Source organism: Cervus canadensis, chromosome 1 (genome assembly GCF_019320065.1).
Source record: "Cervus canadensis isolate Bull #8, Minnesota chromosome 1, ASM1932006v1, whole genome shotgun sequence".
In the NCBI taxonomy this organism is placed as follows: Eukaryota; Metazoa; Chordata; class Mammalia; order Artiodactyla; family Cervidae; genus Cervus; species Cervus canadensis.
The window spans coordinates 6,813,582-6,837,420 of record NC_057386.1 but is presented as its reverse complement, the minus strand read 5'-3'; the positions used below and the strand labels follow the sequence as shown (position 1 = coordinate 6,837,420).

General features: G+C 54.1%; 4 protein-coding genes and 1 non-coding gene across 16 annotated transcripts in view; 4 read left to right on the top strand and 1 right to left on the bottom strand.

Annotated features, from left to right (window-relative positions):
• Positions 1-510: 510 nt before the first annotated feature.
• SLC25A19 (solute carrier family 25 member 19) lies at positions 511-11,845 on the top strand. 3 transcript variants are annotated; one of them, XM_043460580.1, is made up of 8 exons: positions 511-596; positions 1,117-1,169; positions 3,214-3,383; positions 3,565-3,720; positions 5,399-5,569; positions 6,590-6,773; positions 7,420-7,550; positions 10,311-11,845. In XM_043460580.1, the coding sequence occupies exons 3-8, from the start codon at positions 3,252-3,254 to the stop codon at positions 10,491-10,493; spliced, it is 957 nt and encodes a 318-aa protein (XP_043316515.1). In that variant the 5' UTR covers positions 511-596; positions 1,117-1,169; positions 3,214-3,251; the 3' UTR covers positions 10,494-11,845. The 3 variants fall into 3 exon arrangements, with proteins under 3 accessions (XP_043316515.1, XP_043316531.1, XP_043316524.1); XM_043460589.1 differs by lacking the exon at positions 511-596 and adding an exon at positions 656-829; XM_043460596.1 differs by lacking the exon at positions 1,117-1,169 and having other exon boundaries at positions 530-596.
• On the top strand, positions 7,696-7,803 carry LOC122425210. The gene has a single exon (XR_006264762.1). It is a non-coding gene; the product is annotated as a U6 spliceosomal RNA (small nuclear RNA).
• A 960-nt stretch (positions 11,846-12,805) lies between the features above and the next one.
• Positions 12,806-17,331, top strand: MIF4GD (MIF4G domain containing). Of its 4 annotated transcripts, none has more exons than XM_043460633.1 (6): positions 12,806-12,931; positions 14,184-14,315; positions 15,420-15,529; positions 15,712-15,867; positions 15,965-16,057; positions 16,568-17,331. In XM_043460633.1, exons 2-6 carry the CDS (start codon positions 14,234-14,236, stop codon positions 16,793-16,795), a joined length of 669 nt encoding a protein of 222 aa, XP_043316568.1. In that variant the 5' UTR covers positions 12,806-12,931; positions 14,184-14,233; the 3' UTR covers positions 16,796-17,331. The 4 variants fall into 4 exon arrangements, with proteins under 4 accessions (XP_043316568.1, XP_043316559.1, XP_043316553.1 ...); XM_043460624.1 differs by lacking the exons at positions 12,806-12,931; positions 16,568-17,331 and adding exons at positions 13,147-13,271; positions 16,420-16,524; XM_043460618.1 differs by lacking the exon at positions 12,806-12,931 and adding an exon at positions 13,148-13,271 and having other exon boundaries at positions 16,896-17,331.
• MRPS7 (mitochondrial ribosomal protein S7) lies at positions 17,234-20,543 on the bottom strand. Its single transcript, XM_043460647.1, has 5 exons — positions 20,331-20,543; positions 19,590-19,781; positions 19,408-19,471; positions 18,875-19,042; positions 17,234-17,820 (listed from the first exon to the last, which is right to left on the bottom strand). Exons 1-5 carry the CDS (start codon positions 20,411-20,413, stop codon positions 17,599-17,601), a joined length of 729 nt encoding a protein of 242 aa, XP_043316582.1. The 5' UTR covers positions 20,414-20,543; the 3' UTR covers positions 17,234-17,598.
• Positions 20,544-20,607: 64 nt separating this feature from the next.
• GGA3 (golgi associated, gamma adaptin ear containing, ARF binding protein 3) overlaps positions 20,608-23,839 on the top strand; it is a 14,966-nt gene continuing 11,734 nt past the window's right edge. For 6 of the 7 annotated variants that reach the window (XR_006268064.1, XR_006268067.1, XR_006268066.1 and 3 more), the window contains exon 1: positions 20,608-20,772. Coding sequence is in view for 3 of the 7 variants with exons in the window: in XM_043460515.1 (XP_043316450.1) it covers positions 20,733-20,772 (40 nt within the window). In the remaining 4 variants the exon portion in view is untranslated. The remainder of the gene's footprint in view (positions 20,773-23,839) is intronic. The other variant, XM_043460537.1, reaches the window with a different exon arrangement.

The window sequence follows — 23,839 nt, the reverse complement described above, 5'->3', positions numbered from 1 at the left end:
CTGAGCGACTAACCCTTTCACTCCTAATAAACCCTAGGGGGCAAACAAAATCTTTGTATTTTTGCCGTCCTCGTCCTGGTCTTAAAAACTCATCTGTTCTTTCCCCCAGGCTTTTGCTAAACTTCCCGCCATCTTTTCCAAGTTTAGAGTATCCGGGTACTGGAACTAAGAAAGTTTTGAGGAATGCGGGTCAAGTTCACCGCGCCCTAAACTTCCGCCCGCCAGCAGTCTGACCCTAGCCAGCCGCCCCACTCCGCGCAGCAACCTTTACGGGCTCAGGACGGCTTCTGGACCCGCCTCCCTCCGACGCGGGGGAGACGTTTGCGCACGCGCGCCCCAAGGGCCTACATTTCCCAGTAGGCTCTGCGCCTCACAGGGGGCCGGCCTTGGTCTCGAAGGACTACATTACCCAGCGTCCCCTTGCAATAGGCGTTGATCGGGGGACGCCAGTACAACCATTGGTTTAGCGTCTGTCGGAAGCTGTGCTGTGATTGGCCCGGAAGCCCGTCAGTTACCGCCGAGCTCAGTTAAGTTTTTACTGTTAGACTGCGCGAGGAGGGAGAGACGAGCGACCGGAGCCGCGCCCTGTCAGCCGGGTGAGTGACCTCTGCCTCCGCCCTCTCGCTGTCCGCTCGGAAACCCGCACTCTCATTCCCTGGGGGCGACCACTCGCTCAGGTACTCACGCGGGGGCGGGGACCATACCCACACGTGACGTGTCTGACCTGAGAAGCATCTTCAGGGACGCAGGAAGAGAAACCCTGGACACACCCGGGGCACCTGTCTGTACACGCGGGTGCACGCCTCGTGGGCGTTTTCTTGGACCCGGGGTAAAAACACACGCCCTGGAGCATATGTGGACGCCGGTGTCCACACGCGGGGACATCTGCAGAGACCCTCTGCTCTGCACGTGGGCTCAGGGGCACACGCGCTTACCGCGGGTCTCCGGCATATCTGAACCCCAGGGGCTCCCGCAGTGAAAACGGGTTGGCGAAAGCAGACACCCACCCACCCCCCACACGCACACCTGCCCTTATTCACACCAAGGAGCCCCCCACCATCTTCTGATACTTTATTATATCATGCTTATAATGTTTCATGTTTATTTTGTCTCTAGATAAATAGCAAGGCTTTTTGGTACAAGAAGGAAATTCTGAGCAAGCAGAAAAAGTAAGGCCACTAATGAATTGTATTCAGCAAGCCCTTTCACGTGTATAAGACTTTTACCTTTTTGACAGAGCTTATCATGTATAGTATCTTGTGTGATCCTCCCAGGAATCTCGCTAGGTGGGGCCGCTATCATTCCCATTTTCCAGAAGAAAAACTGAGCCTAGCTTAAATAAACCTGCCCACGGTACATGAGCAAATCAGAAATTTGAGCTCAGGCTTCTTGATCTGAGGTTTAAGATTATGACCAGCTATGCAGAGCTACTTATTTATAGAAATGCCACCTTCCCTCCCTGACAGCAGGGAACTGACACTGTTCGGTGTGACCCAAGCAGTCTCTGGGTAACCTGTGGAGAGACAGTGCCTCTCAGTCACCTGCTTCACATTTAAACTGCTCCTTACAGGTGCCTGGGGAGTTGCAGCTTGAGTTAGCATCAAAGATAACTCAATGGGAAAACCGAGGTCTCCTTTGAGGGTCTGGGGAAAAGTTATTCAAGGGGCAGGCACATTCCTGGCAGTGGTTGGGAGGTTTCATACCATTGTTTTTTTTTTTTTCTCGTCACGCCGCAAGGCTTGCAGGATCTTAGCTCCCAATCAGGGATCAGACCTGGGCCCCGCCCGTGGATGTGCCGAGTCCTAACCACTGGACTGCCGGGGAAGTCCTCCATTAGACCTTGAATAAGATATTATTTTACAATGCATTGCCGCTCGAGCCCCACAGGTGTGCCTTGTTAATTTTAAGGAGGAATTGGAGTGCTATTTTAGTAGTTTCAGAAAAGTGAGGACTTGGGGCTGAGGAAGGATGAAAGGAGAAAAAGAAACAATAGCGGGGTGAAGGGGTCACTGTGTGCACCCTGACTCTCCTGTTCCTAAAAGTATTCAAAAGCGAAAGCGAAAGTCACTCAGTCGCTCAGTGTGGGTAGCCTTTCCCTTCTCCAGGGGCTTTTCCCAACCCAGGGATCAAACCCAGGTCTCCCGCATTGCAGGTGGATTCTTTACCAGCCTTGCCACCAGGTATTCAAGAACTAGGTTAATTCTGAAGTCTCTCTCTCCTTTTTGTAAAATAATTTTTTAGTTTATATATTTAATTTTCGGCTGTGCTGGGTCTTTATTGCTGCACGTGGGCTTTCTCTGCTTGCAGCGAGCAGGGGCTGCTCTTCATTGCCGGGTGTGGGCTTCTCACTGCCATGGCTTCTCTTGTGGAGCGCGGGCTCTAGGGCTGCAGGCTTCAGTCGTTGCAGCACGTGGGCTCAGGAGTTGCAGCTCCCAGGCTCTAGAGCACAGGCTCAGAAATTGTGGTGCGCCAGCCTAGCTGTTCCTCGGTATGTGCAGTCTTCCCGGATCAGGGATCGAGCTCATGTCTCCTGCATTGGCAGGCAGATTCTTTACCAGTGAGCCACCAGGGAAGCCCTGAAGTCTCTTTGGAAATTATTTTATATTTAGTTTTAGCTGGGGCTTGGGAGGCGGGGAGGGAGGGGCGTAATGAATTCAATCCATATAGAAAAAAGGAGATCTGTCCTCCCTCTTCCCTTGCCAACCCTCCCCCCAGAGATAACCTCACCAACCTGTTGGTGTGTGTGTGTCCTTGCAGACTTTCCCCCTATTCTTTATATGTTGGTATAGTGAAAATCGCTCAGTCGTGTCCGACTCTTTGTGACCCCATGGACTACACAGTCCATGGAATTTTCCAGGCCAGAATACTGGAGTGGGTAGCCTTTCCCTTCTCCAGGGGATCTTCCCAACCCAGGGATCGAACTCAGGTCTCCTGCTTTGCAGGCGGATTCTTTACCAACTGAGCGTATGTAGATCTTGCTGTTTTTCTTTTGCAAAAGCGTGGCTCAAATTCTAGTGGGGAGGAGAGACAAGAAACAGATGTATGGAATCAATGTCCAGTACGTAATTGCTCTAAAGAAGAATAAAGCAGGATAAAGAGAGAAAAGGGATGTGGGCTCTGCTGTGGGGGGTTGTTTCGGGAGGGCTGCTCTGGGGTGTGAGCAGGGACCCTAAGCACTTGCTCTAGCGTTCACTCTTTGTCTCTCCCGTTTAGCTTGAAGCCAATGGACGTTGTATGGGCCAGAGGCAGGGATGGTGGGCTATGACCCCAAAGCAGACGACAGGAATATCTCCAATCTTGAGGTGGCCGTGGCTGGGTCTGTGTCCGGACTTGTCACTCGGGTGCTGATCAGCCCCTTGGACGTCATCAAAATCCGCTTCCAGGTACCCTTTCCTCTGTTTCATCCATGTAATGGGCTAGAGAACCAATTCACTCTCTTTGCCAAAGCAGTTCCTGGAGCTTGGAGTTTTGTGAAGAAGAAGTGCTTTATTGCCATCTCTGAAATTCCTCCTTCCCACCCCCCACCAACCCCAGCATCCTGACCATTTCCATTTTGATACCTAGCTTCAGATTGAGCGCCTGTCTCGCAGTGACCCCAATGCAAAATACCACGGAATCCTGCAGGCCGGGAGACAGATTTTGCAAGAGGAGGGCCCAACAGCGTTCTGGAAAGGGCACATCCCAGCCCAGCTTCTCTCCATAGGCTATGGAGCTGTCCAAGTAGGTGGCAGGGGAAGCAGCCAGGCCCCTGGGGTCATGTTGCACAATGGGGGAACCTGGGGTGGTGGGGCGGGCACCCGGGCTGCCCAGGGTAGGGCAACAGGAGGTGGTCACACACTTCCCACTCGCCTTGGTGGGGAAGCTACCTGGCAAATTGAAGACATGGACCAGAAGCATCCCCTTCCCTATGTCACCCAAGCCTGGGGACTTAGCACTCACAGAACATGAAGCATTGTGTCCAGAAGACTGTCTTGATGCCAGGCCCAGAGGGGCTTGGCAGATGGCAGTACAAACACTTTTCATTTTTCAAAATAGCATTTTCATATCTGTACTTCCTTTGAACTTCCCAGCAGCACTGTGAGGTAGGTGGAGCAGGTGTTTCGTGGCTCACAGAGGTTGAGCAAGCTGCCTGAGGCCACACAGCCCGTAGGTGGCGAGGCTAGGATTAGGATCCAGGCTTCTTGTCTGTTAGTCACGCATTTGTTCAGCTGAGTGCCAGTTTACCCCCAACGTGTAGTCTGTAGTTGTGCAGAGGTGGTGATGAAATAGCCAACCCTGCACCACGCTAATTGGGGGCCTGGGCAAAGCATGTCACATCCACCATCTCACAGCAGCCCTTCGGTAGGCTCTGTCGTCAACCCCATTTTAGGGATGAGAAGACGGAGGCCAAGAGAGCATAAGTAATTAGCCCAGCCAAAGTCGCTAGGTGGAGAGTGGCCGAGCCAGGACTTCCAGCCAGGCGGCCAGCAACAGAGCTGTCCCTGCCTGCTCTTCCTGTGACGTCACAGGGGCCGCTCAGGTCACGTGCCCTGCAGCTCTAGCCCTGAGCCAGCGCACGGATGCCGCATGCTGGTGGGTTCACACAGTGACGTGTGCTCGCAGCACCCCGAGCTTCCGTGAGTTGGATGGAGAAGGATCTGAACCCAAGGGGGGCTTCCACCATGGAATATGGAATGTGTGGAATTCTCCCAATGCAATTTCAGCTCTAGGGCCACAGCTCGCTGCACTGAAAGGGTCCCCGGCCTAGAATCAGATGATGACCATCTTTTCTCAGTTGTCAGGAAACTAAGTGATGGATAGAATTTTCTTTCCTTTCTTTCTTTTGGTTTTTCTTTGTTTGGTCTCGCTTTATGGCTTGCAGGAGTCTAGTTCCCCAACCAGGGATTGAACCCAGGGCCATGGCAAGCGAGAGCACTGAGTCCTAACCACTGGACCACCAGGGAATTCCTGAGTAGAGTTTTCTTTCTTTCCTTTTTTTTTTTGCTCCCTTATTTGCTTGTTTATTTTAACTTGCATCCAAGATGATAGAATGATGCCAGGAGCTGAATATACAATTCATTGTTCAGCCACTTAAAAAAACACCCTTCAATTCTTAGCTGCTGAGGGATGTCAGAGATAATTCTAAAATCGTGAACTCTTGTCTGTTACTTTGGACAACTCACAGTCTAGTTTCTGAGTAGAATTTTCTGATATAAAAACTCCCCCTCGCCTATTTCTTTAACCCTTGGGTGTTTGGCTCTGTTCAGGGTGTGAAAGGGTACAGGTTTCCACATTTCTTGAATTCTGTCCCTGCTCAAGGAGAGGTCTCCTGGTCCCTGGGTCGGGCCCTGCCTGGTCACGGGGTGGAGGGGAGGCGTCCGGGGGTGTTTATCCATGACGCTGTCACGCACCCTTGCAGTTTTTGTCGTTTGAAGTGCTGACCGAGCTGGTGCACAGGGCCAGCGTGCGCGATGCCCGCGACTTCTCCGTGCACTTCTTGTGCGGCGGCCTGTCCGCCTGCGTGGCCACCCTCGCGGTGCATCCTGTGGACGTGCTGCGCACCCGCTTTGCAGCTCAGGGTGAGCCCAGGGTGAGTGGCCAGGTCAGAAAAGGGTGCCTGAGGGATGGGCGGGTGAGGGGTGGGGGCCAGGGTGGGGGCTCTTTTCCTTAGAGGGAACAAAGCTGGGGGACGGGGACGGGGGTCTTCAGGTCCTTCAGCCTGTCCCTGAAACTGTGACTGCTCTCGGCAGCAGACAGGGCGCTCAGAGCCTCCTGAGGGGACACAGAACCTGGGGGGGAAAGAGAACAATACCAAATGGCCTTCTTCTGAGGCCCAGCCCTTGCGTGCACGTTCCGAGGGTGGAAGCCTTCAGTATAGCTGCCAGCATCTGGGAGCAAGTGTGAAGAGGGCCTCCCTGCCCAGGGCAGACTTCCCATCAGTCACCCTTGGTCTGTGCAGTGCCTTGCGGTACCCACAGGCGGGCAGAGTCAGCCCCGCTGGACCACTGCAAAAAATACAGAGAATATATGTCGAACAGAAGTATACTTAAAAAAACTGTCCGCGATCTCCATGCATAAAGATTGCCTGTGGACAGTTTAAGAAGGGTTAAGTATATGCACGGGTTTCCCGGGTGGCTCAATGGTACAAAATCCGCCTGCCAATGCAGGAGACTTGGGTTCAATCCCTGGGTTAGGAAGATCCCCTGGAGAAGGAAATGGCTCCCCACTCCCATATTCTTGCCTGGGAAATCCCATGAACAGAGGAGCCTTGTGGGCTACAGTCCACGGGGTCACAGAAGAGTCAGATGCGGCTGAGCACGCAGGCACGCATGCTGTAAAGTATAAAATGGATCATCCAAGGGTGGACTTCACACCTTTCGCAGTCCTGCATATTTCTGTGCACTCCTTGGGAAGCCCATGGTGTAAACAGCCAAAAGGGGAGCCGCTGGGCAATCCCACCCTTGGAGTTTTGGTCCAGCATTTTCTTTGTCATCCTGGCAGGAGAAGTAACACCCCTGGTAGCTGGTTTCTAGGCTCGGGGAAATATACCTGGTGGGCTGGCTTCTTGGCCTGAAATAACCTCGTTTGTCGTCGCACGTGTGGTGTCCAGGTCTATAAAACCCTGCGAGATGCTGTGGTGACCATGTACAGGAGCGAAGGCCCCTTGGTCTTCTACAAAGGCTTGAACCCCACCTTGATCGCCATCTTCCCCTACGCGGGGTTCCAGTTCTCCATCTACAGCTCCTTGAAGTGTGCCTACGAGTGGGCCTTGCCAGCAGAAGGCAAGAAAAACGGTGAGACCACCCTTCCGGGAAAGGGTATCTGGGTCTCGCTTCCCCTCCCCACCTTCACTCCCCAGCCATAGCATCTCTTTCTGAGTCAGGTAGGAAGGAAGGCTTTCCTGCAGCAGCTCGGACACTGCAGACCTCTGAACCCCCTGCTCTAGTGCAGCCAGCAAAACAAACCCGTTCACTCACAGATTACTTTGTTTCTCTCGGCTCTAGCCACTGTTATCTCCGGCCACCAGTCATGGTTTTCATTTTTGTCCAAGGTCCAACTTGCAGACAGCGTGGTTTTGTTTACGTGCTTGGTTTGGTTTTCATTTGGGGGAGCCGGGGAGGGGCATGGGCATCCTGTTCCTTCCCGAGCATGGCCTGGGTCACGTGGCAGAGCCTGCAGGCCCCGATTGCCTCCCGCTGGGGCGACGCGTGTTCCAGGCTCACACCCCTTCTGCCACCAGCCCGTCCAACCTGCAGTCTGCCATCATCCTTGATGAAAGGGACCGCGTCTGGTTCTCTCCCTCCAGGGTTAAATTCTTCTGAGATCGAGGATGCTTGTAGGGTTTTGTTTTATGACCCAGAATTAGAATGTATAACCTTGAAATTTACCCTAGATTGCATTTCTCTCCTTTTCCCCCTCCATCCCACATCTCTGGTCCAGGGAACTTCAAAAACCTGCTTTGTGGCAGCGGAGCTGGCGTCATCAGCAAGACCCTCACGTACCCGCTGGACCTCTTTAAGAAACGGCTGCAGGTCGGAGGGTTTGAGCAGGCCCGAGCCTCCTTTGGCCAGGTGAGCCGTACCCCCCACAGACAGCTCTGATCTTGGCCACTCACCGGGCGTGTGAACGAGGGTCGGCACCTGCCCATCAGGCAGCTTCAGCTCCCCCAGCCTTCTCACCCCCAACCTGGCCCTGGTGTCGATGGAAATTTAATCAGCGCTCGCTTTGGGGAGCACATGCACTAAAATTGGAATGATCCAGAGAAGATCAGTATGGCCTCTGTGCAAGGATGACACGCAAATTCATGCAGTGTTCTGTATTTAAAAAAAAAAAAAAAGTTGATCTAAGAAAGAATTGGAAAAATTGAGGATTATAACGTGGGAAGAGCATTTCAGAAAGCTCTGAGAACTGTCCTGCCCACTAGATGTTGAGACACAGTTTTGATGAAGTTTTTTTGAGATAGAGGGCTGTGCATCAAATGTTATTGACCCTTTGCATAATCCGGATCTAAGCACCATCATAGTGGGTCATGTGACCCCTTACGAGCTCAAGAAAGAATGTTATCTTTAAGGAGTTGCCTTGTCGATGCTGGGAGAATGTTGCTCTGTATGCTTGGGCAGGTATTCCCACCTATAGGAAAGGTCTGGTCAACACAAAATACAGATAACTTGATGTACAGTTCAGGGAGAGGGCGGCTGAAGAGCGGAGAAGAATTTTTATGTTTAAATTTGTCTTGTCTTGCCCTGAAATCTGAATTTTTATCTCACACCGGGGACCCCTGAGCACACGGGAAGCCACAGGCAAAGCCCTGCGTGTCTGGCGCCACGCAGAGACCCAGGAGAAGGCACACTCGGCCTGTGTTCTTATAAAGTGTTCAGTTCGTTTTGGGACCAAGAGTTTACTCACATAAGAAAGGTCTCCAAGATATCACAGAACACGGAGAAGGAGGCTCATACTGGTGTATGGGGTTCTTTGCTTTTATGCTGTAGGTATCCCAGGGTAGGGGTGAATTAAATCTGACCAACTAAATTATATTTTAAATGCACTAGAAGGGTTTGCCATCAGAGAAGCCTCGTTGTAGGTAATTTCGTAATGTTAACAGTCATTCCTTAATCTGCTGCGATTTTCACATACTAGGTTTTCATCTGCTCCTTGTGGGGCACTGATTTTGTGAAAGGCCAAGGTGGTAGGCGGTGGGGCGGTGGAGGGCAGGGCTGGGTGATTTCAAGGCTTTCCCTCTGGAACCTGGGACCCTGGGATGTCACAGCAAGAAAAAACGTGCCTGACAGACGGCAGAGGAGCGAGAGGGTGTGGAATGGGAATCAGGAAGGGAAGAGTGCATGCCTTACTCAGGGAGAGAAAAAGAAGTGGGTTTACAAATTGTAATACAGTTTCTTTGTAGAAAACTTCAGAGAAGTTAGACAAAAAGGAAGATAAAATCACAGGTAAATCCAAGACCACCCACCCCAAGAGGATCACACAGAACCTTTAGCTGCAGGTTTTCTCTGTCTCCCTTCCTCTCCCCCTCTCTCTTCCTCTTACTGCCGTATACTTGATTTGCAATTCTGTGTTAGTTTCAGGTGTATAACATAGTGATTCAATATTTTTATAATTTATATTCCACTTAAAATTATAAAATAATGGCCACATTTCCCTGTGCTGCCCAGTATATCCATGTTGCTTATTTATTTAATTTTTATTTCCTGGCTCTGCATGGAATCTCAGTTCCCCAACCAGGGATCAAACCCGCACCACTTGCAGTGGAAGCATGGAGTCTTAACTACTGCACCTCCAGGGAGGTCCCATGTAATTTATTTTATTTTTTTTTATTTATTTATTTGTAATTTATTTTATAGTGGTTTGTACCTCTTAATCCCCTACCCCTCACCTACCCCTCCCCATGTCCCTGTAGTCACCAGTAGTTTATTTTCTTAGATTCCACACATTAGTGATAACATACACTATTTGTCTTTCTCTGACTTATTTCACTAAGCATAACACCCTCTAGGTCCATCCACATTGCCGTTTTGTTTCTTTGCAGAAGAAAACACATGGACATTTTAACAAAAAATGGGGTCGTACACAAGGTTTTGTAACCTCCTCTTTCCACTTACCAACTTGGTTTGAAGAGATGGTTTGAATTTGGACAGGGAGAGCTGGTGAGAGCCCAGGACACAGGAGGCAGGCCCTGCTCCCAGCGGAGATGTAGTGTGAGAGGTGTGGCTGGAGGTGGGGGCGCCGTGAGTGGACCAGTGGGAGATGAAAGGCAGATCCGGGAGGGACATTGAGGGCAAATGGTGGAAGGCCCTGAACACCAGGCCACCTGGCTTGGACTTGATTCTTGATCGTCCTTGTCCGGAGTTCCTGGAGCTTTGGGGATTGAGCAAGGCACAGCAGCCGTCTGTGGTCAACTGGAGGTGACCAGCCTGGTGACACCGGTCAGGCTCAGAGCTCACAAGGACCAGATTCAGATCGCCCGCCCAGGGAGGGCAGGGAGTGATGGGGCACACGGTCAGAGCACCTCTGGGAAGAGGGTCCAGGGCTCTCACTGGGTCCTTAAGAGCCTCCGTCAGTGGGAACTTCCCCGGCAGGAAGGAGCTCTGTCCGGTGCTGATTTCCATGCCCCTCCTCTCCGAAGCCTGAATTAGCCCAGCTGGAAGAGAAAGAATGAGGTTCACTTCTTCCGTCTTCTTGGCATTCATTCCTTCTTCCAGCAACTATCTGCTGGGAGCTTGAATGTGCCAGGCCCTGTGTTGACAGAAAAACAGAGCCCACATCCACGTGTCCATCCTCTCCTCGCTCCTCAACCAGGGTACCCTTCCTCTCCCCAGGTGCGAAGCTACAAGGGCCTCCTGGACTGCGCCGGGCAGGTGCTGAGAGAGGAGGGCGCACAGGGCTGCTTCAAAGGCCTGTCCCCCAGCCTGCTGAAGGCTGCCCTCTCCACCGGCTTGGTGTTCTTCTGGTACGAGCTCTTCTGTAACTTATTCCATCACATGAGGAAGGCAGACAGCTAGCCGCGAGGGCAGGAAGGGTGGCTTGCAGTCTTCCCCTCCTGGAAGAATACTCGATCGACAGTCTCCTGTTGCACAGAGAGGCGCTGCCTGGTCCTTCCCTCCAGGCCAGCCGTCCCAGGCACGAAGAGCCGTCGGGATTCCACCAGAAGGGCACCAGGGTTCTCCAGGGGAGAGCATCGGGAGGCCCATCGGGAGGAGCTGGATGTTCATCTGTCTGGCGGACACTGGGGGCAGCAGCTGCCCTCCTGCTGAGCCCCGGCTGCCCAGAGAGCCCTCCTGACTCTGGGCAGGCACGCAGGGTGAGCGTGAGGCTGGGCTGGGCCCCATACAGGGTCCCCACGCTTACTCCCACCACCTATTTAATAGACATTAAAGCTGAAAGCAGTTTTTCCCCTCCACCTTCCCTCCTCCCAAAGCTGGAGGAAGGGAGCCCTGCCTTCCCTGCATTCTATTTCATTCAGCCGTTGTGTCCCTCAGGCAGCTCTGCTGCTTGTTCTAGGGGAAGAATCCAGCTGAATTGGTCTCTTTATATAAAAACTCCACCATACTCAGATCTCCGTGTCTATAAAGGCACCGCTCAGGCTGTTCTCTCCGTGGGCGGGACTGGTCCCAGCCCTTGGACCTCTAAGAGAAAGCTGATCCCAGCAGCACCACCGGCAGTGGGGGTGTGCTGACGGGGCGGGGGTGTGGGTAAAGGCAGCAGCCCTCTGCCTCAGTCTCCCAGGATCACTCCTCTTTCGCTGGAGCCGGGGTTAGCCCTCCTGAGTGGGTAGAAGCTTACAGCTGGGCCAGTGGACATCAGCTGCCCTCTCATGAGCGCCTGGGTCCAGCATGGCGCTGGGTGCATCCTCTGCAATCCCCGCAGGAAGGGGTTGAGCAGGCTGCCTGCTGCGGACACACTTGGTGCCCTGGCAGTTGCCAGGCACAGGAACCCACGTCTAGACACAGCCAGGGGTACGAAAGGAGAAGATAATCACAGAATAACCACCCGCTGGGGAGCATGGCCCTAGAGATGGGCTGTGCAGGGGGAGCCCTGCACAGGGGCTGCTTCCCTGACCTCACATCGACTCTGGCTCCAGCCTTTGCACTGATGGCTGAGGAAGGCGGGAGCTAGGAGCAGCCGTGGGTGGGCGTCACGGCTCTCCCGGGGTCCTGGGCCCCTTCTCACCATTACCGTGTCCTCTCTGGTCTGGTGCCTGGAATCCTGGAGCCTCCCTGCCCTTGGTTGCTGACTGTGAAGGTCCACAGGTGGCTGGAGGGTGTCTGGCAGTCAAGGCTTGCAGCTGCCCAAGGGCGCCGCTGTCCGAATGTATTTTTTTTATATCCATGGAAGTAAAACTTTATTCTCTTCAGCTCTCCGCTCATTGGTTTTCTTTCTCGGCAGCTGAGGTGCTCTTCCTTGATCCATTGACCACTTTGGCAGCTCTGTGAGCAGGAGAAGCAAGCCCTGGATACAGAAATCACCATCAACACATCTTTCTTGCCCAAGCTACAGGAAAAGGCAGTTCTTTCCCAGTCTCTCCTGTATGCCTTCCTGCGGCACAGGGCTGACCTCCAACCTGGCCCTGTCTGGGCTGCTGAGCCCACACGTCTCCCCAAGCCGAGACCAAGACGGACTGAGCCAGGTGCTTGCTCATCCATCAGTCAGGATGTGGATGTGTTTACTCAGTCATGTCTGAGTCTTTGTGACAGTGGACTGTAGCCCGCCAGGCTCCTCTGTCCATGGGATTCTCCAGGCAAGAATACTGGAGTGGGCTGCCGTTTCCTTCTCCAGGGGATCTTTTCCCACCCAGGGAATGAACCTGGGTCTCTTGCATTGCAGGCAGATTCTTTGCCGTCTGAACCCTCGGGGAAGCTCAATGTCAGGGTCACTCCCAACTCCTGGGGCACCAAAAGTTGGCAAAGGGACCCCTTTCTCTTGGGCTGGTTCATTGATTGTCAATTTATTTTACCAACACCGTTTGTACTTGGAGTGGGGTGGGGGGGCTTCGTGGGCAAAGGGACCCCTTTCTCTTGGGCTGGTTCATTGATTGTCAATTTATTTTACCAACACCGTTTGTACTTGGAATGGGGTGGGGGGGGCTTCGTGGAACTCGATCTAGACCTGACGGCTTCCTCGCTTTCTCTACCTCGGGTGGGGGCGGAGGGGCGGCGAGCCGGGCCTACCGCCTGTGAGGTCCGGCCCCTCCCGCCGTCTGCTCTGCCCTTCCACCTTGCTCCCCGCGCCTGCCGCCCGGCTGCGGACCACGCCCTCCGCAGGCCCCTCCTACGCCGCTGGCCGGGCCGGCTCCTGACCCCGTTTTAACCTCAGCCCCGGCGTGGGGCGGGGCGGGGTGGGTGCCACCGCTCAAGACCGAGGGCTTCAGGCAGGCCGAAGAGCAGGCCCGACCCGGCGCCCGCGAGCCGGCGTGGTCCCGGACAGGTGCGGGGAGAACGAGGTGAGGAGCGGAAGGGGGCGGTGGGGGCAAGGGTCGCGGGTGTCCTACGCCGTCCCACGTCGGGAACCTCTGAGCTGGCGCTGCCAGCTGGCGAGGGCAGCGTCGTCGGGGCTCCGGCAGGGGGCGCTCGTGAGCGGCCCCGCCCCGCCACCCGAGGCCCCGCCCCGCCACCCGAGGCCCCGCCCCGCCACCCGAGGCCCCGCCCCTCCCTAGCGCTAGGAAATGACCTCAGCGGCGGCGAGGCGCGGGCGGCCCAGCCTGCAGCGCCGCGGTCGCGGGGCGCGCGCACGATGTCGGCCGAGCGGCCTTCGGGCACGCGGGCGCGGCGCCGGCGCGGCAGGTGGGTCCCCGGCTCTCTCGCCACCCCTACAGCTCGCGGGACACCGGACGGCGGGCTCCACTGAGCCGCCGGGAAGGGCGTTCCGGACTTAGGAAAGCTGCCAAGGTCTGGAGACCCTTAAGATCGGCTCCTTTGGCCGGGGGGGGGGGGGTGAGGCGGGGGGAGGCGCCGAGTCCGGAGGGGAGACTCCAGCGGGGACCACCTTTGGGGGCCACGTCACCTCTCTCCCCTCCTTAAGAAGAAGGCTCAAAATGGAGCTCAGGACTCTCAGCACTACCCCCCTCGTGAGAGAGCAGAGCCAGGTTTCTGCCCCTTGGGAGGCCAGTTTAACCGGTCCATCCCGGGGAGAAACTGGCCGGTACAAGGGGAGTCAAGGCGGCACCCAGCCCTCTGGCCGGCCCCAGCCCGGGGCTGGGCTTTCTGGGCTGAGGACTCTGACATAAGAGAGAGGGATGGGGAGAGGGGCTTGGAACCCTGCTGGGACAGATGCCCACAGCCTGGGGCCCCGGCCCTCTCACTCGCCGGGAGCCGTGGTGGACCAGTAGCTTCTAGGTCGTCTTATACAGGCGTGGAAAGTGTCTGATATCCATGCATCCACCCCCGCATCTCAGTGCACTGGACCCCACCCCAGCTTTGGTATCAGCTTAGAATAACCCTGAGGCAGACTAGAGGGCAGACACATTCACCCTTCATCTCTTTACTCTTGTGTAATCCCAGAGACTCAGGATTCTTTAACTGAGCAGCAGGTGCCTGGCTGGTGCCCAGTCTCCACCAGAAGCCAAGCTTGGTGGGCGCCCAGCCAACACCTGAATGCCATGGACTGCCCAGCCCTATCCAGGGCCCATAGGGCTGGGAGCCCTGCCTCTGAGCTCCACACCTAAGACCTCTCTATTCGCCTCTCCCCCCACCCAGGTGCTGTCCTTAGTCCCACCCCAGTAAAGAGCTGCTGCGGCTGGATAGTCATGGGGGAGCCGGGTAGAGAGGAGTATAAAATCCAGTGTTTTGATGCAGAGACCCAGCAGCTGCTGAAGACAGCTCTCAAAGGTGAGCACGGGGAGCCCCCTGAGCCTAGCTCCAGAGCACCAGAGAGGGGCTGAGCCCGGGAATGTACCACCCTCTCCCTTCACTTTCTGAGAAAAGGAGTCGGCAACATAATTCTGGAACTGGAAGACATTTAGGCTAGTATTTGGAAGTATGAATCAGATCATAGTCACCCCTCAGATTGTAAAGTGTCTTTAAAGTACCCAGGAAAGGAGGGTGAGTTCCTGCCCCTTAAGTCCTTACCCTGGACCTGGTTTCTGCATTGCTGCAGCCCCTCTCTTAAATATGCGGAGCTGCCTGACTTGGGACAGAAGATGGAGTGTTCTGCTTGGCAGAAGAGCTCCACTAACTGTCCTGGGCCAAGGCCCTCCCGCAGCACTCAGGACAGAAGTTTGACTCAGCGAACTATTAGCAATGCCTAATAGCGTGCCAAGCTAAGCCTGCAGAGAGGCCCTCCCTGGCCCGCTTTTGTCAGGGGTTCATGTGTGTGTTGTAAGAACACTTTCTTCCATGAAATGGTTGTCAGTGTTCCATCTTCAAACTAGTGCCAGGAAAAGACGTGTCCTAAAAAAACTGAGCGCTCTTTGACTCTTTCTCAGTCACATGACCCTGTTTCCTCTGACTGGGCCGCCAGGTGGCTCATGGCCGCAGCTGCTCCTGGGTGATGTTTCCTGTTTTCTGATCTCTTTTTTTTTTGGCCGCACTGCATGACTTGCAGGATTAGTTCCCTGACCAGGGATCGAACCAGTGCTCCCTGCAATGGAAGCAGAGTCCTAAACGCTGGACCTCCGGGGAATTCCCTCTTTTTCAGTTCAGTTCAGTTGCTCAGTCGTGTCCGACTCTTTGCGACCCCACGAACTGCAGCATGCCAGGCCTCCCTACCCATCACCAACTCCCGGAGTTTACCCAAACTCATGTCCATCGAGTCGGTGATGGCATTCAACCATCTCATCCCCTGTCGTCCCCTTCTCCTCCTGCCCTCAGTCTTTCCCAGCAGTGGAAGTATATAATGGGAGTGCACGTCAATGAACACCTCAAATCCTTTAGAAGCAGGTGGAGGCATATATAACTAAGCAGCTCTAGACTCCCCACCTGTCTTTACCCTAGATCCAGGTGCCGTGGACTTGGAGAAAGTGGCCAATGTGATTGTGGACCATTCTCTGCAGGACAGTGTGTTCAGCAAGGAAGCAGGACGCATGTGCTACGCCATCATTCAGGTTGGGTGGGGCTGGTAGAGAAGGGGAGATGCTTTGAGGAAGGTGCTTCTGAAGTGGGCAGAGGCCAGCAGGGCAGAGATGCAAAGGGCTGGCCTCAGAGACAAGAGAGGAGGCGGACAGCAGGGGCCTTGGCCTGGGAAGCTTGGGCCCCGGGACTGCCCTTCCCTCTCCCTGGCTCACAGGCAGAGAGCAAGCAAGCGGGCCAGAGTGTCTTCCGCCGTGGACTCCTCAACCGGCTGCAGCAGGAGTACCAGACTCGGGAGCAGCTTCGAGCCCGCTCCCTGCAGGGCTGGGTCTGCTACGTCACCTTTATCTGCAACATCTTTGACTACCTGAGGGTGAGGCCCCGCCAGCCACACCCGATGCAGCCGAGGCGGCCCACCTCATCTCCTGCGCCACTAAGCCGGTGCTCTGGCCCCTGCTGTCCCCTCACAGGTGAACAACATGCCCATGATGGCCCTGGTGAACCCCGTCTACGACTGCCTCTTCCGGCTGGCCCAGCCCGACAGCCTGAGCAAGGAGGAGGAGGTGAGTGGCCCTGGCACCAAAGACTGCGGAGGTGGGCTCAATTCAGAATGCCCGCCCCTGTCCATGGAGGCTCACTTGTGGGGCAGGAACCTGGTGGGGGTGTTCACGGCCCGTCAGGGTTACAGGACAGACTGCTAGGTCTGGGATTATCCAGAGCGCAGCACAGCTAGGACCTCCTGGTTCAGAGGCTGTGTTCCCAGTAGGAAAGCAGCTGTGGATACTGGTGGCCCAGAAACCAACCCGGGGTGGGGGGCAGGGGGAAGTGGGCTTGAGAAGCATTTGGGAACGGGGCCTGTGTCCACCCTGGCCCCGGTGAGAGGTCTGAGGCAAGTCTCTGAGCTTGCTCCTTTCATGTGAGGCAGAGACGGTGCCCACCAGGTCGTGTGAGGATGAAGCGGGGAAACGTGTGCACAGGCCGAGCCCAGAGCCTGGCACACATGAGTGCTCAGTAAATGGCTGCTCTGTGTGACGGGGGGCCCGTGCCGGGGCCGCCTCCCACTGCCCCTGCAGGTGGACTGCCTGGTGCTGCAGCTGCATCGGGTCGGGGAGCAGCTGGAGAAGATGAACGGGCAGCGCATGGATGAGCTCTTTGTCCTCATCCGGGATGGCTTCCTGCTCCCAGCTGGCCTCAGCTCCCTGGCCCAGCTGCTGCTGCTGGAGATCATCGAGTTCCGGGCAGCCGGCTGGAAGACCACCCCGGCCGCCCACAAGTATTACTACAGCGAGCTCTCTGACTAGGCCTCCAGGCTTCCTCCCCAGGGGCGCCGGCCTTTCTTCTGCCCGCCATCCAACCTGGCAGTGGAGTCTTCACCTCTGCCAAAGACTTCTTCCCTTACAGACTTTCAAGAGCACCCAAGATGTTTCCCACTTAATGCAGCAGTCCTGCCCTGAGCACCTTCCCTCCGATTCCAGGATTGGGGAAGACAGAAGCACACCTGCCCTGCAGCCCCACCAGCCTTTCTGTCTCCTCACCTCTGACCTGGGCAACTCCTGACAAGCACTGCCCTGTGGAACCATCGGTGCAATAGCTATCTTGGTGCCTCAGTTTCCCCATCTGTAAAATGGGTGCCCAGAGCCATTGGTGGGGACACTTAGGGATATCAAAGGGGACAGGCAGAGTCACACCAGAAACTGCTTTTTATACATTCTGTACAAGGACCACTTTAGAACCAAGCGTATTTCCTCCAGTTGCTTTTAATGAATCGTAATACCATATCATGTGTTACACCAGCTCAGGATGAGAATTTTCTAATAAACTCTTTCTGATACTAAAACTGCTTCTTTTCATATCACCCAAAGGTCCACCCCAAGCTGAAGGAAGAGAAGGCTGGGTGAGCCCTAGGTTTCTTAGGAGGAAATCCAACTTGATATGCCCCCTCTTTCCAAGAAGATGGCACAGGGAGAGCGAGTTCCAGCCCCCAGAGAAACGACTAACAGGCAACGGACATGCGGCTTTGTCCTTGTCAGGAGGTCCGCCGGCCCTTAACCCACGGGCGTTCTGCAGAGCGTGCTGCCGTCTTCCCGGACCCCCCGCCCACACTCTACCACCAGCGGTAGTGGGCCAGCGCACGGTTGGCCTCGGCCATCTTGTGCATGTCGTGCTTTCTCTTGATCACAGGGCCCCGGCTGTGGAAAGCCTCCAGCAGCTCCTGAGACAGCTTCTCCGGCATCAGCATCCGCCGGGGCTTCTTCTCCCTGCACTCAGCTATCATCCACTTCATGGCCAGGAAGCGGCGACGCCGGTCAGCCAGCGGCACGGGGACCTGGGCAAGGTGGGACAGGGCAAGTTAGTCTGAGAACTTGCTGGGACTACAGCCTCCCTCCTGCCAGAGCTCTGATAAGTAGCCACACGTCCACTCAGGGCCAGCCCTGGCAAGGCTGCTGAGGAGGAGGACCTGACTGCTCCTCTCTGCGCTCCTCTCTCCCCTGGCTGACCTCAGTGCAGCAGACACAGGCATTCATCAAACAAACACTCCTTAGCACTGGCCTCTTTCACCTCTAAAGGGAGTTCAGCCAAGTTGATAAAAGCACCGCTGGGAAAAGCCCTGTCAGCTGGCATGACTTAGCCAACACAGATCATGAGCGTCTAGAAACAGGTCCCTCGCCAGACCCTAGGGACACAGGCATCAAGAAAGTCTCTACCCTTATGAGGTTTACACTGAAAAAGGAAAGACAAAACAAATATATATTTAAAAAAAAAGAAAGGAAAGAACAACCACTTATGACAATGAACTATGATTAAATGCTAGCTTCCCTGGCGGCTCACATGGTAAAGACTCTGCCTGCAATGCAGCAGACCCGAGTTCGATCCCTGGGTCAGGAAGATCTGGAGAAGGAAATGGCAACCCGCTCCAACAAGCTTGGCTGGAGAATCCCATGGACAGAAGAGCCTGGCAAGCCCCAGTCCATGGGGTGGCAAAGAGTCGGACATAACTGAGCAACTAACACTTCACTTCACCTAGTTCAGTTAAACCGTGATGAAGCATCAGTCAAACACTATGTTAGACACTGATGTATAAAGATGAGGTATAAACATAGTTCCTCACCATCAGAAACTTATAGTTTGGAACACAGAATGCTGGACAGGAGGGGCAATGGGGGAAGTACTGTGAGCCTGCTAAAGAGGTCATTTATATACTTTTTTGGCTCTCTTCCATCTTCTGCCTGTAATCTTTATTCCATGGGACTGAGATGAGAAGACCTTGGCACTCTGCAGTCCCAAGAAAGCTATCAATCTTGGCCCAACTCTAAGTACCCCCACTCTACCCCCACCATTTCACATATGAGCAGCCCTGCTTTCCCACCCTGACCACTCACCTGGTAGAAATGGCCCCCCTTGAGGATGGGTACCAGCCCAATCACAGGCTCACAGTTTTTCAGTGCTTGATGGAAGATGGTGTAAGGGTTGCGTTCGATGGTTGCCTGTTCCTCTGCAGAAGCAGCATGGTACTTCTCAAACTGCTTCCTTTTCACAGCTTCCAGGGTCTGCAAAGGGATACAGTGGAAGAAGATGCCCCAGAGTCCCTAAAGGGTTCACCCAGCTGGGCTAGGACCCTGCCCTTTACTCCCATCATCCTGTTCTTCTATAGCTACCCAGCTATTCCCTTAGTACTTCTGAAACAAAAACCCTGGACTAGGACAGAAAAATGAGCTAAGATTTGTAATGTGGGGCTGGGGGATGGCAGTGGTTGACTCCTGTAGGACTTCTTAAAGCCTCTACTCCCACACATAAGTACAGAGAAACTCATTTTAATGACAGGTACAGAATCCATTCTTTTTTACGTTAAGATGAAAGAGCCAAACACAAAACTACGGGGAAAACGAAGATGACAGAGAGAGGTACTGTTTACCTGTGTCATGAGGGATCTGGCCAGTACTTTGTTTCCTCCTTTCATCATCATGTTGGTGAATTTACTTTAAGAAGAAAAAGATGTTTAGGTTCCCAAGGCTGTCACAGAATCCTTACTGTAGATCCTTCCACCTTCCCCCGTATAGTCCCACTCTGTGGAACAAAAGTTTGTTTTCTGCTAACCTGATCACTGGGTCTTCAAATACGGAGCTTGTTTTCGTGGCTGGGGCAGCTTTGATAACCTGAGTCTTCCTGAGCTCCCGCTCATACGTCTCCTCCTCAGTCAGCTGGGCCAAGGGCTTGCGGTAATATTCCTTGTCAATCTGAGGATCCTGGTACTCAGGGCCATAGCGGCTCCACCTCACTTGGGTTAGCCTGGCGGCGGGGGGGAGTGGGGGAGAGGAAGAGGAGGGCAAAAGCTGACTCAAGTGAAAAGGCTTGACTTAACAATAGGCATGTATGCCAAACCGCCGCCAAGCGAGCAGCGGGCAGACCGCCAGACAAAGCTGAGCTGCAGTAATTCTGGCTCTTGTCCCAAAAGGTAGGAGGACCTCCCCTAAAGAGGCCAGGAAGGTCTGCTGCTCAAGTGCCAACAGTAAGGACAGGCTCCTGAACGTCAGGATAGACAATCCGCCTATGCACCTCTCCCCCCACCTCCCAGCAAAGGAAACCCCAGTTCTGAGTTCTTTAAAAAGATCACACTTTCAGATCCAAGTGAGAATTTCTCAGGCAGGGAACAACTACTAAGCTTTCAGATTGACCCAAACTCACGCAGCGGGTTAAAGAGGATTGTACTCAGTTACCCCGGCCCCCCAGGCTCTCTCCAGGTCCCCGCGAGGCTTGCCTGTGGCACCCCTCTTTCCTTCCCAGAAGGTCTCTCCGTGAAGACCCAAGAGGCCTCCCAGCTGCCCGCCACCCTCTCACCCTGGAAGCCGCAGGACAGCCCTCCGCACGCCGAGAGCCAAGCCCGACCACCCTCGCGCAACCTTCACCGTGGGGGCAGCCATCTTGGCTGCCAGCAGGACCCCACGGAGACCGCCCTCGGCGTGCCTGAGCGAGTGACTGAAAACAGGGGAAAGGAGCTACAGGGTTCTAGATCTGCGCATCACCCTGTTAATCTGGGTCTGAAGAGTCTATCACTCCGAGGTCTAAGGCGGATAGTCAAAAAGGAAACGCTCGCCCTCGCATTATCCGTCGCAGCCTGGCAAGATCCTAGGCGGCGGCACTCGGTCTTCTCAGGTCCCTATATGCAGGCCCCGCCCCGACTCGTCTCTCTCAGGTTCTCGCGAGGTTTGAGGCCGCTGGGCCGGCCCGGGCGGCTGCAATATGGCGGAGGCGGAAGGGGAGAGTTTGGAGTCCTGGCTGAGTGAGTATCCGCGGCAGAGTCTGTTCGCGCTCGAGCCGCCCTTCTCCCCAGCCCTCGGTCCCCTCCCCCGGCCGTGCGGTGGCGCCGCCCGGCAGCCCGCGCCAAGCCTCGCCCGCGCCGCGAGCGCCCCGGGATCGCGCCCCTTCCTCAGTGGGGCCGCCCGGCCCGTGCTCTCTGAGCCGCGGCGTCTCCTCTCGCTCCCGCGCTCTGCGCGGTGAGTTCGGGCCTCGCGGGCTCAGGGAAAGTGACAGCCAAGTGCTTCAGGCTGACATGCATCGGCGCTCTGGGGAGACTGGGGTGGGGCCGCGCAAGGCCTTGACTCCGGGACCCCTGCGCTCTTCCGACGAAGGGGAAAGCTCCGAATTGGGGCTGAATTCCGGGAGCGGTGGGTGGTGCTGAGCATACTCACATAGCTTCAGAATTTTGACCGTGTATTCCAGAAGTGACTGCTTCGCGCAGGCTGAATGTTTGAAGTGAAAAATAATCCAGAGAGAGAGGGGGAAAAAGTGTACTTTTCCCTGCAGTAGCCGAAGCATAATGAAAGCTCTGTTGGGGGACCCTTCTCCCCACCCCCCGCATGTCTTAACGAGTCATTAGTTGGTAAACTACTCAGCAAAGCTGAGAGACGCAGCCTGATACTGTAGTTACAGCGGCCTATTGCTGTGATTGCTCACTCATATTGCTGTTGAGGAAATACAGGATAACCTTAGCAGGTTGCATTTGGCCGAAGGGTTAGTACGTTGAGTTTACGAAGTATGGGCTAGAGGAGGCCCCCGGAGGCCTGTTTAAGTGAAGACAAATTGCGCAGGGTGATAAGACAGGCTGGAGCCGAGACGCTGCCTTGTGCACTGTCAGTTATTCACTAGAGCCTGCAGCCTCTTGAGGGGTGATGCCGACTTCCTCCAACGGCCTGACTCCCCTTCATAGGAAACCCTGTTCAGGTGGTTGAACGTAGGTTACATTTGCAAGGTGTGCAGTTGCAGGCACGTCACAAAGCCTTCTGTGTATGTGGAACTGTTCTCCCAGGAGCTCAGAGTGCTCCAAAGACGTTCATTTATCAAGAATCCTAGCAAAGTAGGTGCTGGTGTCACTGTCACAAAAGAGGACACCTTGGCTCTAATCGCTTCACTTGCCCAGAGCCGCCCAGTTCAGTTCAGTTCAGTCGCTCAGTCGTGTCCGACTTTTTGCGACCCCATGAATCGCAGCACGCCAGGCCTCCCTGTCCATCACCAACTCCCGAGTTCACGCCAACTCATGCCAATCAAGTCGGTGATGCCATCCAACCATCTCATCCTCTGTCCTCCTCTTCTCCTCCTGCCCCCAATCCCTTCCAGCATCAGGGTCTTTTCCAATGAGTCAACTCTTTGTATGAGGTGGCCAAAGTATTGCCACCCAACTGTATGTAAATACTCTGGAATTGGTTCCATTTACAGATGTTAATGGGGCCTTCGAGAAATTTAAATGACCTCAGCTGAGTCTAATAGGCTAGGTTTAGAGTTTAGACCTGTTTTTGAGGGAGAGTGGAGATGGTGATGGGGGAGAGGGAGGGTATCTGTAGAGACTAGAGCTGAGACTAGCCTTTGACCCTTTCCTGTTACATAGAGTGACATTTTGGACAGGTCTCAGGTCTCCCCCCCAGCCCAGTTCTGCTCCCAGAAGAACCTTCTGCTTAGTCAAGTCATCGCACTGCTGCTCCCCTCTGCCTCTCTGTGACTTCCTTGTATTCTTCCTTGCTTCGGTCAGCTGCATGTTCTTGTCCCACCAACACACCTTCCTCTCCTTTCCTGAAAGCCCTGTTCCCCTGTGCTCCTTTACATGCTTTGAAACCCATCCCGGCATCTCCTTCCCCACAAACCATCTCTTGATGACTTCAGCCTTCTCTAAAGTCCTGTCATTACTGCAGTTAATCAGTGCTTAATGAATACCTACTGTGTGAGGTGTTAATGAAAACTAAGTTCAAAGTCTTTGCCTTCAGTTTGATGATAGTGGTGCTGGAGTGGATAAAGCATTTTTAAGTAAAAAAGCAGGAACCATAAATGCTAAAATACAGACAGTTTATTTTGGGAAATTGGGGATAAGTGAAATGGGAGATGGTTCTCCCAGTGGGGAGATGGCACTCGAGCTAGGCCTTAAAGAATGGGAAAATAGGCTAAGAAAACAGCAGACAGTGGTGTGGAGGGAGCAGACCGTGTTTGGGGCATGCAGTAACAGACGTTTGACTCAAGTAGGGCGTTCCTGTAGGAACATGGAAGAGAGAGCTAGGAAGAGCCAAACTCTGGACCGGCTCCAATTCCACTCCAAGAAGTCTGTGTCTCCAGTTAAGAGATTCCCATTCATACTGTACCTGTTAAGTCAGTGTTCTGGGAAGGTTCCTATAGGTGTTTTACATAGGATGGATTGGAGCAGAAGTTCTGGAAGCAAGTGAGAAATCAGGTCAGGGCAGGAGTAAAAAAACAGTTTTAAAAAGACACTGGGTTATTATTAGAGAAATGCAAATCAAAACCACAATGAGGTACCATTACACGCCAGTCAGAATGGCTGCTATCCAAAAGTCTACAAGCAATAAATGCTGGAGAGGGTGTGGAGAAAAGGGAACCCTCTTACACTGTTGGTGGGAATGCAAACTAGTACAGCCGCTATGGAAAACAGTGTGGAGATTTCTTAAAAAACTGAAAATAGAACTGCCATATGACCCAGCAATCCCACTTCTGGGCATACACATTGAGGAAACCAGATCTGAAAGAGACACGTGCACCCCAATGTTCATCGCAGCACTGTTTATAATAGCCAGGACATGGAAGCAACCTAGATGCCCATCAGCGGATGGATGGATGGGGAAGCTGTGGTACATATACACCATGGAATATTACTCAGCCATTAAAAAGAATTCATTTGAACCAGTCCTAATGAGATGGATGAAGCTGGAGCCCATTATACAGAGTGAAGTAAGCCAGAAAGATAAAGAACATTACAGCATACTAACACATATATATGGAATTTAGAAAGGTGATAACGATAACCCTATATGCAAAACAGAAAAAGAGACACAGAAATACAGAACAGACTT

What these genes read in the sequence shown, in the direction of transcription:
- MRPS7 (XM_043460647.1), bottom strand. Translation starts at nt 20,413, where the DNA reads ATGGCTGCCCCCACGGTGAAGGTTGCGCGAGGGTGGTCGGGCTTGGCT. An exon ending in GCTGTCCTGCGGCTTCCAGG is followed by an intron (nt 19,782 to 20,330) that starts GTGAGAGGGTGG and finishes CCCCGCCGCCAG; the next exon opens with GCTAACCCAAGTGAGGTGGA. An exon ending in TTTGAAGACCCAGTGATCAG is followed by an intron (nt 19,472 to 19,589) that starts GTTAGCAGAAAA and finishes TTCTTCTTAAAG; the next exon opens with TAAATTCACCAACATGATGA.
- SLC25A19 (XM_043460580.1), top strand. Translation starts at nt 3,252, where the DNA reads ATGGTGGGCTATGACCCCAAAGCAGACGACAGGAATATCTCCAATCTT. An exon ending in TCATCAAAATCCGCTTCCAG is followed by an intron (nt 3,384 to 3,564) that starts GTACCCTTTCCT and finishes TTTGATACCTAG; the next exon opens with CTTCAGATTGAGCGCCTGTC. An exon ending in AGCAGAAGGCAAGAAAAACG is followed by an intron (nt 6,774 to 7,419) that starts GTGAGACCACCC and finishes TCTCTGGTCCAG; the next exon opens with GGAACTTCAAAAACCTGCTT.
- MIF4GD (XM_043460609.1), top strand. Translation starts at nt 13,154, where the DNA reads ATGACCTCAGCGGCGGCGAGGCGCGGGCGGCCCAGCCTGCAGCGCCGC. An exon ending in ACATCTTTGACTACCTGAGG is followed by an intron (nt 15,868 to 15,964) that starts GTGAGGCCCCGC and finishes GTCCCCTCACAG; the next exon opens with GTGAACAACATGCCCATGAT. An exon ending in GCCTGAGCAAGGAGGAGGAG is followed by an intron (nt 16,058 to 16,567) that starts GTGAGTGGCCCT and finishes CTGCCCCTGCAG; the next exon opens with GTGGACTGCCTGGTGCTGCA.